This window comes from Pogona vitticeps, chromosome 4 (genome assembly GCF_051106095.1).
Source record: "Pogona vitticeps strain Pit_001003342236 chromosome 4, PviZW2.1, whole genome shotgun sequence".
NCBI classification, from domain to species: domain Eukaryota; kingdom Metazoa; phylum Chordata; class Lepidosauria; order Squamata; family Agamidae; genus Pogona; species Pogona vitticeps.
The window spans coordinates 166,392,349-166,403,839 of record NC_135786.1 but is presented as its reverse complement, the minus strand read 5'-3'; the positions used below and the strand labels follow the sequence as shown (position 1 = coordinate 166,403,839).

At 38.2% G+C, this 11,491-nt stretch overlaps 1 protein-coding gene across 6 annotated transcripts in view; it reads right to left on the bottom strand.

The window, feature by feature from the left end:
- Positions 1 to 655: 655 nt before the first annotated feature.
- CDKAL1 (CDKAL1 threonylcarbamoyladenosine tRNA methylthiotransferase) overlaps positions 656 to 11,491 on the bottom strand; it is a 356,111-nt gene continuing 345,275 nt past the window's right edge. For all 6 annotated transcript variants that reach the window (XM_072998681.2, XM_072998682.2, XM_078393501.1 and 3 more), the window contains one exon: positions 656 to 1,171. In XM_072998681.2, coding sequence (XP_072854782.2) covers positions 980 to 1,171 — 192 coding nt within the window. In that variant the 3' untranslated portion in view covers positions 656 to 979. The remainder of the gene's footprint in view (positions 1,172 to 11,491) is intronic.

Below are 11,491 nucleotides of genomic sequence, written 5' to 3'. Positions count from 1 at the left end.
CATGGGACTCCTTTCTAAGTAAATGGGCATGCGGTTGAAGAGTAAATGTTTTTGAAGTCTACCAAATGTGTTGGATTGAGAGATCTGAAAAAACAGAACCCCCTACTTTTCACCAGTTCCAGAAGACAGAGTGAATTCTTGCTTCAATTTGGCAAGAGGCATCCTTGTGCCTGAAATTCACCCAAGAGAGCCTTCTGCTTCAACAAAACCCAAGATTGCTTCATTATCCAGGAAACTACATAATCTGGGTTGAACGTGATCTGAATACATTCTTGCTTTAGGAAGCACATATGGACTGACAATGTGTTGGTCCCTGAGGATGAAGGACACCACGTGGGAAAGGCAAAACATTCATATTTTAACTATTGGCTTGACTATTCCAAGCTGCCGTATATTTAGGGCACCCAATTCAACAGATATTTATTACTGTGTTTCACTATTGCTGTTGCATTTTGAGTCCGATCTACTTGGTTCCTATGTATCTGATTGAAATATATAGCACAATATGAAATATGCACAAACTAATCTGACAGCTCAGTAATTTTGAACTGAATGTGTAACTACAATAGTCAGATGGCATGTTTTAAGGTGCATTAAGGAAATAATAGTAGTTGAATAATAAGGATTCAAATAATAATAATAAAAAGGACTTAGCTGCCTTAAGAAAAAATATTTTAATAACTTAATCTCCTAAAAATGTTCATCCATGTAGAACTATTATAAAATGTATATATGTCACAGAGATATTCACAGTTTTTAAAAACTGAAAATTAATATGTAGAAGTCTTTATTAGAGACTGGTATCTTGAGCTTTAAAAAAAACTGAATAGCCTAGATCAGTATATCAGAACTGAATCCAGATTGTGGCTCTCAGGTAAGGCCTTGCAATATAAATTATTATCCAACATTTGACTATGAAGTTTTCAAATCACCGAATCATATTTCTTGATGCAATCATAGTTCAGTTCCACTTTCCCCCTTAAACACCTTCATAGTAAAAAGCAATAAGGACTGCCAGCAGAGCCACACTCAATGACAGCATCTTGACTGCACTTCTCCACCGTTGCCAAGGTAACCACATCCCCATCCTGCGGCTCAATGGTACATTTTGATTCTTAGCAGATGGACAGGCTTTTGATTCTGAGCTGTTCTCCAGTGCATGTCTGAACTCCTGTGGAGAAATACAGAAATTAAACTGAGAATAGATGCAAAGAACATTTGGCATGTATCAAGTACAAAGGAAATTTCCCTTCAGCTCAGAACAAGTCAATCTCTCCTTGCAACCCAGAATAAATTAAAGAACAAAATACAACTGTACAAAACAAAGAACCAATGCTTTTGCCACATGGAAACTGGCTTTTTCAGTAAAATTAACTGCCAAAGCAATAAAGCCGTTAACATCATTGTAGTTAAAACTCCACTGGCCATATTCAAGTTATGCTAATTAATTTCAGATCTGTATTTTCTTTTCATTTTGTCTGTAAAAGATGAATAGGTAGTCAAGGACAGAGAAGACCAGGGGCTTGTCTTCCCTACCCATATAGCACCAGTAAGTCTAATCATTGTTTCTGTCCCACAGTATGCCAACTCAGCAGTGTTCTAACATCTTCTCTGTTCTTTTGCTGTCTCTCTCAGGAGGCAGTTGCACTAAAACACTCAGTTTATTGATCAGATTCTGAGCTAATTTTTCAATGTATGGAAAATGTGATGACTGCAGGTGTGTATCTGTTTCACTGCATGTAAATAAAGAGCTCTAGGAGGTATCTGAGCAGGAGATTTGTATGGCATTTGGCTTCATCCAGTGCTTTTCTCTGTGACTCCCAGTTCCTTCCTCCTGGCAGCATAATTTGTATTTCATTTTATTAGTTTCAGATTTAGTTCCAGGGGCAAAGTTTAGCACTTTCAATCTCTTAGGTGAACCTCAGGGGTGGCAGTTTTCAGTTCATTTTTGTCAGCGTTTCTTAGCGCAAATCGCGGTTTTAGCAGAGTGATTCGCAGTCCAGGCAGTCCAGAAATAACTCACGCACAGTCCAGCAGCATTTCCTTCAGCAACGTGTATTTACAGCATTCTGGCAGCATAATGTGTAGAAGTGATCTTCAAGCAGGAAGATACAATTGACTGTACAACTAACACATATATGCATATACAGGACCAATCAGATCACACATTGCATCATCCCTGAGTTGCATCATCCCTGAGTTGCATCAGCTCTGCTGAGTCATCCTGACTCAGTTTTAACACACCTGATCATTATGGATTCTCATTAATACACTCCATTCTGCTCAGGCCTGTAATTTTCCTTGACACCCCTCCAAATTTAAGGTCTGAGCAGAACATATACCCAGCTTTTCAGTAATTTCCATGTGTTTCTGTATGTTCAGGAGTTTTGTCAGAATGTCAGCTATGTTTCTCTCTGATTCACAGTATTGTAACTCAATTTCTCCTTTATTGCTTCCTTGACATTATGATATTTTATGTCTATGTGCTTGCTTCTGCTTCACATTTTATCAGTTGTTGCCATCTGGATGCATGTTGTATTGTCTTCATATACCATAATTGCCTCGTTTACTTCAATTTTCAAATCTTTGATTAATTGTTTATACCAAGTAATCTCTGAACACAGCTCAGACAAATCTGCAAATTCAGCTTCACTCGTTGAAGTTGCAATGGAACTCTGCTTTCTTGACTTCCATACCACTAGAACATCTGCAAACAATATTGCAAATCCTGAAATTGATTTTCTGACTGTTACGTCACCTGCTCAATCACTATCCACAAATGCTTTGCATCAACACTGATGAGTCATCCTGACTCAGTTTTAACACACCTGATCATTATGGCTTCTCATTAATACACTCCATTCTGCTCAGGTCTGTAATTTTCCTTGAAAATTTTCAATTTTTGTTGTTGTTCTTTAGTCATTAAGTCGTGTCCGACTCTTCATGACCCCATGGACCAGAGCAGTGGTTCTTAACCTTTGTTACTCGGATGCTTTTGAACTGCAACTCCCAGAAACCCCAGTCAGGATAGCTGGTGGTGAAGGCTTCTGGGAGGTGCAGTCCAAAACTCCTGAGTAACCCAAGGTTAAGAACCAGTGGACCAGAGCATGCCAGGCCCTCCTGTCTTCCACTGCCTCCTGGAGTTGGTTCAAATTCATGTTGGTAGCTTTGGTGACACTGTCCAACCATCTCGTCCTCAGTCGTCCCCTTCTCCTCTTGCCTTCACCACTTTCCCAACATCAGCGTCTTTTCCAGGGAGTCTTCTCATGAGATGGCCAAAGTATTGGAGCCTCAGCTTCAGGATCTGTCCTTCCAGTGAGCACTCAGGGTTGATTTCCTTCAAAATGGATAGGTTTGTTCTCTTTGCAGTCCAGGGGACTCTCAAGAGTCTCCTCCAGCACCACAATTCAAAAACATCAATTCTTTGGCGGTCAGTCTTCTTTATGGTCCAGCTTTCACTTCCATACACCACTACTGGAAAAACCATAGCTTTGACTATGCGGACCTTTGTCAGCAAGGTGATATCTCTACTTTTTAAGATGCTGTTGAGGTTGTCATAGCTTTCCTTCCAAGAAGCAGGCATCTTTCAATTTCATGGCTGCTGTCACCATCTGCAGTGATCATGGAGCCCAAGAAAGTAAAATCTGTCACTGCCTCCATATCTTCCCCTTCTATTTGCCAGGAGGTGATGGGACCAATGGCCGTGATCTTAGTTTTTTTTGATGTTGAGCTTCAGACTATTTTTTGCGCTCTCCTCTTTCACTCTCATTAAGCACTTTAAAAAAAGGTGCTAGTAGAGGATTTCTTTATTTCTTAAATATTTCTTTTTAAGATCAAGAGATATTTTAAAGAGAATTTGAGGCACAAATCTTTACAAATTTCCAACCGGTCCGTGATTCCAAAAATTTTGGTGACCACTGCTCTAAAGTACCATCAGCATCACCATGCATGGTGCTTTGCATAATATCTTAATGACATTAATGTATTTATATAACCCGGAAACGTATGTATATATAATGAATGCAATCATAATTAGATAATGACTATAATACATTTGGAAGTATTATGTGTATACACCTCCCTTTTCTTTTTTAGAAACAAGGTTAAACCTATAAAATATACACAGTCATCTATGCAGGAGTAGATTCTCTGCAAATGGGCATTATTTCTAAGCAGATATCCTGATCCGTTAGGACATTTTAAGATATGTCTTTTCCTTGGCTTGTTTCTTTTGCTCTTTATTTTAAATTTAGCCTATATGGGATTCCCAGTGTGGTGCAGTGGATACAGTGATGGACTAAGACTCTGGAGAACACGGTTTGAATTCCCATTTTTACCATGGAAACTCACTGGGGGAATTTCTCATTTACCTTGGAAGCCCTACTATGGTGACCATAAGTCAGTTCCAACTTGACCGCACATAACACACAGAACATACTTTACAACTGTGGAACTTTTTGTTACTTTTGCTGCTACAGGCTAACATACAAAGAACCAATAGTCTGGATTCAACCATTCATTATTATTTATTTCACTAGCCTGCCTGTGTTTCAACTTCTGATGAGTAGCAGCAGAACTTGGGAAACAAAGCATACGACAAACCCGAGCAAGGGAGTTACTGTTGTTTTCTTTCCTACAGCACTGTTGAGGAACATGCCTGGCTCACTGAATGATTCTTTTGTCCTAATTTTGCCATGTCCTTTAATTTTGGAAATTCTAGGCTCTTCTTAGCTGGCATCAGACTTGCTGAACTAGGCCATGGCAATATCTGCTTGTCTCAAACTCGGGACCATAGTCCACACAAATGACATTTATTTAAAATGCTGTTCAACTATGCTGCTTAGAAGAATTTGACAAGAAAACCAAGAATGATAGTCAGTGGCAGTGAAAGTGATGGGAGGGGGAGTCAACAGAGTCTTGACAGCTTTCCTTGTAAATATCCAAGATGGCAGAAGCCTATGATCCTTGCATTAATGACTAGTACTAGGAACTTGTGGGATCACCAAAGGAATGACCCAGAAGGGTAGAGAAAGAGAAATACAACAATCAGACTAGATTTCACTACCAAATATTACATAAATAGCTATTCCATGCAGTGACAGGCAGAGTAATTAAAATCAATTGCCTAATGAATCTGAAAAATTAATAACTGGTTACAACTATTTCATTCCTGGAGTCAAACCTAATTAACCTTTATATGGAGAAATAAACTGGAAACCACAGAGTACCAATTATTAAACATTTACTAATTTGCAACTAAAGCTACCTCATAATAGACTTCATCTTGTAGACTGATTAAACTTGGAAGAAAGGCTTGCGCAGAATACTATTCACTTGAGGCATCTAATTATTTCCTTGGATGCCTATTAGGTTTCGTTAAAAATCCCATTACAAGTTTACCATACACCCTACATTCAAGTAATACTTTTTCTTAAGTGATAAACTCTTACAATAATTGTATAAAGCAAATTTAGGCTAATGCCTGATGTGACAAATATTAGTAAAACCAGTGATCGCCCCATAATAGGAGTTACAAGAGCAATGACACATAATGGGTGGCAATGGTCACAGTTTGCTGATCAATTCTCCTCCAGGAGAGGCAGCCAAGGCAAAGCGCTTCAATGTGAACAGAGGACCAACATTTAAGACTATAACCTTATGCACAGTTAGTTAAGACCCACTGAATCGTGGACTTACTTCTGAATAGCTATGTGCTGGGTTGAATGGTTAGCCTCTCATTTGGGGACCTAATGTTGCCAAGCCATTCTTGAGTCTTTGTAATATCAACTGTCTGGTGGGGAAATTATCAGTATGTCTTTTTGGAAAACGATGTTGCTTAGGACATTCTCTATACCCATGATTGTAAGTCAATTATAATTCACGACCAGGGAAAATCTTTTGATCTATGACTGAACTGGGATAAATGTAAAGTTCCCCAAAGTCCCTACTAACCGGTAACTGATGATCTAGAACTAAGACAAACTGAGGTGTGGAGGAAAACAAGGCTTTTCCAGATATCATGACAATTGATGACAATACAGTGTTACCAAAGCAGATTATTATGATTATGATCTGTCTTGGGTACCTATAAGTAAAAGCAGGGTATTTTAATCAGCATCAGCATCTGAAATAAAACTTAGATTAGGCAATAGGTCTTGCTCTTGGATTGAGCACCCCGCCCAATTAGATCTAATTAAATTACTTTTTGAGGTCAGATATCCAATTAAGGGCTATGACAAGCTTGGAGAAGGCTGTGATAACTAATGAGAAGCAGATCCTGTGTTAAATGTATAAAATCCTGCAGGAGGGAAAGAATGAAAGAGAAAAAGTGAATACACTAAAATGGGCTCAGAAACACGAGATCATATCCAAACAAGGGAACATCTTTGTAAAACTGAGCACACCTTTTCTCTAAATATGCACATCAAATGACTACAAGATGCTTACAAAGGGTTATACTGTATTACTGCTTGACTTAGAAGCGAAATAAACCAAATTACATTTGAAACTGTTTGGAAATGCTAAATACAGAATGATGGAAAAGATACTGGGATATAATGTACCTTTCAACCCACTTAATATGTACAATTAGTTTAATATGAGGAAGACGAACATAATTGTATCCCAGTATGTTTTCCAGTTTAATGATTATTTGTTTCCTACAGGTAATAATGTGTTGTTCCAGAAAAAAATTCTATTATTAATGAGAAAGTAATTCCAGGGCAAGTGGTAGAAAACGTTCACACACACACACACACACACACACACACACACACGCACGCACGCACGCACGCACGCACGCACGCACGCACACACACACACACACACACACACACACACACACAAAATAGAAAGTTAGGGACATCATTTCAAATGCAGGGCATCACAAACTGAGAAAATATATCCCAGTAATCACTCCATTCAATGGAACTTCCCTTGTCAAAAACATTTTTCATAAAATTGACTTAAGCCAACTGTATGGCTGCTATAAGGACTGGGCTGGAGTAAGCTGAGGAACAATGGTTGCTTAGTTCAAATAGAAAACCACAAAATCTGTAGTCACATCTGTGAAATCAGCCTTGCTCATTCTTAAGAAAGGGGAAACTGGGTTTTCACATGTACTGCTAAAATTGTGCCCCAGACTCAATTTGTTGTATACAATATTTGTATTTGTGCCTCAGAAAATTTGTAAGCAATCACATTCATCAATTTGAAGAAGCTGGTGTTAATCTGTATATATTAACACCAAAATAATTTATCTATGGAGTAATGATGATTGAGGAGATGGGTACAAGCAAAAGAGATCAGTTGTCACATTTTCTGGTTTCCCTTAGTTGAGTAAACAAGTGACCTTCACAGACTTTATCATACCACAATCTAAAATTGTTGGTATGGACAGCCACTTCTCTATATACATCAACTCTTCGCCAGCAGCACCACCAATTAGTTATACCAGTTTAGGGGGGAATTGCTTTCTAATTATTCTATTGTGCCTACTTGAACTATAAGCTAACATCTCAAAACACATCTGGCTTGCCTTGCTACATTTCTGCACATTTAAAAAAAAACTGCCACTAAATAACTGGTTCCTCAAGACCAGTGGTTCCCAACCTTGGGTCTCCAGATATTCTTGGCCTACAACTCAGAAATCCTGGCCAGCACAGTTAGTGATGAAGACTTCTGGGAGTTTTAGTCCAAGAACATCTGGGGACCCAAAGCTAGAAACCACTGATCTAGGCAGAAAGTAAATGTAGGACTTTAAAAAGTCTCTTCAGATACTATCAGCTATTAATCCTTTAGCTGGAACATTTCCCCCTACAATGTCTACTGACTTGTTCAAAAGACCTTTCAGCCCCTGCTGTGTGCAAATAGTTTCAAAACACCCACAAAAGTCATGTGGCTTCCTGGATGCTGCTGGTTGTGATGAAAAAATGAGAAGCCAGATATTATATGACAATCTCAATTGCAAAAACCTGCATTTCTCTATCATTTGAAAGTGGATGGGCCCAGTTATCAAAAAAAATTGCCATCTAACCTACACTAGCAACAAATGATCCTAGTGTGTGTTTTTATCCACTTTCTGTTTCCACCACTGACCAATTAAATGGCCCTGGAAGGCAGGGAGGGCCTGAAGACAAGAGCCCTCTTCAAATTGTCTGTGCTCAAAATCTGGTGTTCAGGTGTAGCCAGTCAGCCACTACATTACTAATTCAATATTGTGAATACATTGTGAATGTGTTGTTTGAAATTAATTGTTATAATTGTATATTTATAATTGTATTTTTTATATTTCTTATAATTGTCTTTTTATATAAGTTATATTAATGTGTTAATTTATTAATGTGTTTTTATCTATGTTAGCTGCCCCGAGTAGATGTTGTCTAGAGAGGCGGGGTAAAAATCTAATAAATAAATAAATAAAGAAATACACAATATTATGAGCACATAAAAGAGAGGGAGATACCAAAAGGAGGGAAAAATACTTCTAGTGGTAATCATCTTTAATAGGGAAAAGCGCAATTACCCTTGAAGGGCCCTATCATAACTATTCTGTATACAAAAATGTATTTTACAATAATGGACGACACATTGATAGGAAACAAGTTGCTTGGAAATATCAGAGTAAATTGTACAAAAGTTGTATGCCACAAGCATGTAATATAAATGTGGTGTAGCTGTTGCAGGAAAAAGCATCACTTTGTTCCTAAAAGCCTTTCCTGTCTTGATTGTCAGTATTGCTGCAATGCTAGATTGGTCATGATTTATAAATGCACAATAGACTCATGTAGAATGTGCAATAGATATACAGTGATCCCTCGCAAGATGAAATTAATTCGTTCCACGAGTCGTGTCGTATTGCGAAATTTTCGTCTTGCGAAGCACGGTACTAACAGTTGTGCGATTTAAAACATACAAAAAGGAAAATTTGTCTTGCAAAGCACGGCCATAGAAAAATTTGTCTTGCGAGCCACAAAAAAATAATAATCACAAAACGCTTTCGTCTTGCAAGTTTTTCATTGCACAAGACATTAGTCTTGCGAGGCATCACTGTACATACAAAATCCCTAGTGAAAATAATAGCAATCAATCACATATCCAGTTTACAAATACTAAGAACTTTATAAAGATTCTATAATATTTGAGCTGTTTTGATATTAAATTCCAGGTTGTCACAAGTTAGATTACATAAAATTGTTGTTCTTTAGTTGTTAAGTTGTGTCCGACTCTTCATGACCCCATGGACCAGAGCACGCCAGGCCCTCCTGTCTTCCACTGCCTCCTGGAGTTTGGCTGATTCTTTTTTCCTGTTTTCCTCCTCTAAAAATTAGGTGTGTCTTATTGTCAGGTGCATCTTATGGAGCAAAAAAAATATACAGTGGTGCCTCGCAAGACAAATGCCTTGCAGGACAAAAAACTTGCAAGATGAATGGTTTTGGCAATGGGGCTCCTGACTCGCAAGACGAATGTTCCTATGGCCATGCTTTGCAAGATGAATGTTTTCTGTTTTTTGTTCTTGCCTCATGTTTGCTGATTTTTAAATGTTTTTCTATGACGTTTAAAAAGTTAACGTTTTTTGATTGAATTTTTTGAAATCATCTGCACAATATGTATGGCTTTAAAGAGCGCATAATAAACCCTTTGTAAACCAAATTTGACTTTGTTCTGACTTTTTTGCCTATTAATTAGATTTCAATGCATTCCTATGGGAAAAAGCGTTTCACAAGCCGAATTTTTCGCAAGACAACATTAACCGTGGAACGAATTAAATTCATCTTGTGAGGCAGCACTGTACGGTAATTTATTTTATGCAAGTGGCTTCTGCTACATTACCATATTTCTTTCCTGCTCTGGCATACTCCAGATGCCCAGATTTAAAGTTCCATGTGTCCCACAAGCATGGCAAGTAAATGGGATGGGTTTTGCAGCTCATAAAAACCGAAGGGTACCAGAGGAAGGAATGCTGACTTATGTAACAGTGTCACTAATGTACAATGCTCAATCAATATTTCAAAATGTGGTTGCATCTGGATATTCTGCCAAGCTTTTAAAATCACTTTTTGAGCTTAAAATTAACAGTATATTGAGAAGGCTTCCCTCCTAATGGGGATGTCCTCCCCCTACTGACATGATAAAACTTATATGAAATGATTCCAATGCACAAGGTTGCGTTTATATATACAATAACAGTGGTTAATAATTAATCTTTCTGATTTTGGGAAAAACAGAATACAGGATGATATATTTTAAAAATGGGATATTAAAAAAGCATTTCGAAATGAACAACAGTATACTTTTCTTTAAAATAAGACAAAAGAAAGAAAAAGTCACAAATGCTATACATACACACACTCTCTCTCTCTCTCTCTCTCTCTAAAAAAAAATTAAAATTGACCTATTAATGGATGATGTTTTCAGAAAATCACAAGAGTCAATGTAAAACTCCCCAACCATAAGACAAATATCTAACATCTAAAACATCAATAGAAGTGGGCTTTCTGGTTGTTTTGGCAGTGGCATCAGCAGCAACATAAGGTTTCACTAATAAGGTACTGTATAATATAAATTATTAAAAGCTCCCTGTGCATGATCAAATGCATTTAAGATTATTTTCTGAATAATTCTGCCCTGATGTGTGCGCTTATTCAGTCTCAATGATCCCCTGCTTTCTGATGCTTGTGAATTAAAGTGTGATTCATACATTCCATTTGAGACTAAAAATGTTGAGATCTGATTCTGCTCATCACCTCTCCAGTCACTGAGCATGAGATCTTTATGGAAATAACCACAGAACTCTGGAACAAGCAAGTGAGGAAACGGGTATGCAAACAAACATTGACATAGTTTTTTTAAACTAATGTATTAATATCAATAAATTATTAGTACAAGGTAAAGGTTCCCCTTGACATTTATAGTCCAGTCGTGTCCGACTCTAGGGCGCGGTGCTCTTCCCATCTCCAAGCTGTAGAGCCAGTGTTTGTCCATAGACAGTTTCCTTGGTCATGTGGCCGGCGCAACTAGATACAGAACACTGTTACCTTCCCACCGTGATGGTACCTGTTTATCTACTTGCATCTACATCCTTTCGAACTGCTAGGTTGGCAGGAGCTTGGACAAGCGACAGGAGCTCACTCCATCGCGTGGATTCGATCTTACGACTACTGGTCTTCTGACCTTGCAGCACAGAGGCTTCTGCAGTTTAACCTGCAGCGCCACAACATCCCATTAGTACAAAGCATGTATTATTTCAACATTTATAGACTACTGATGGTACAGTGGTGCCCCGCATAGCGAGGTTAATCTGTTCCAGATTAAGCATCGCTATAAGAAAACATCGCTAAACGGGATGGAAAATGCCATTGGAACGCATTAAACTTAATCTAATGCGTTCCAATGGCTTCTGTACTCACCGTTAAATGGAGTTTTCCCCATCCGCAGCCATTTTCGCGCCCTCAGTAAGCGAGGGCAGGGCGTGAAAACGCTGCGCGTGGCC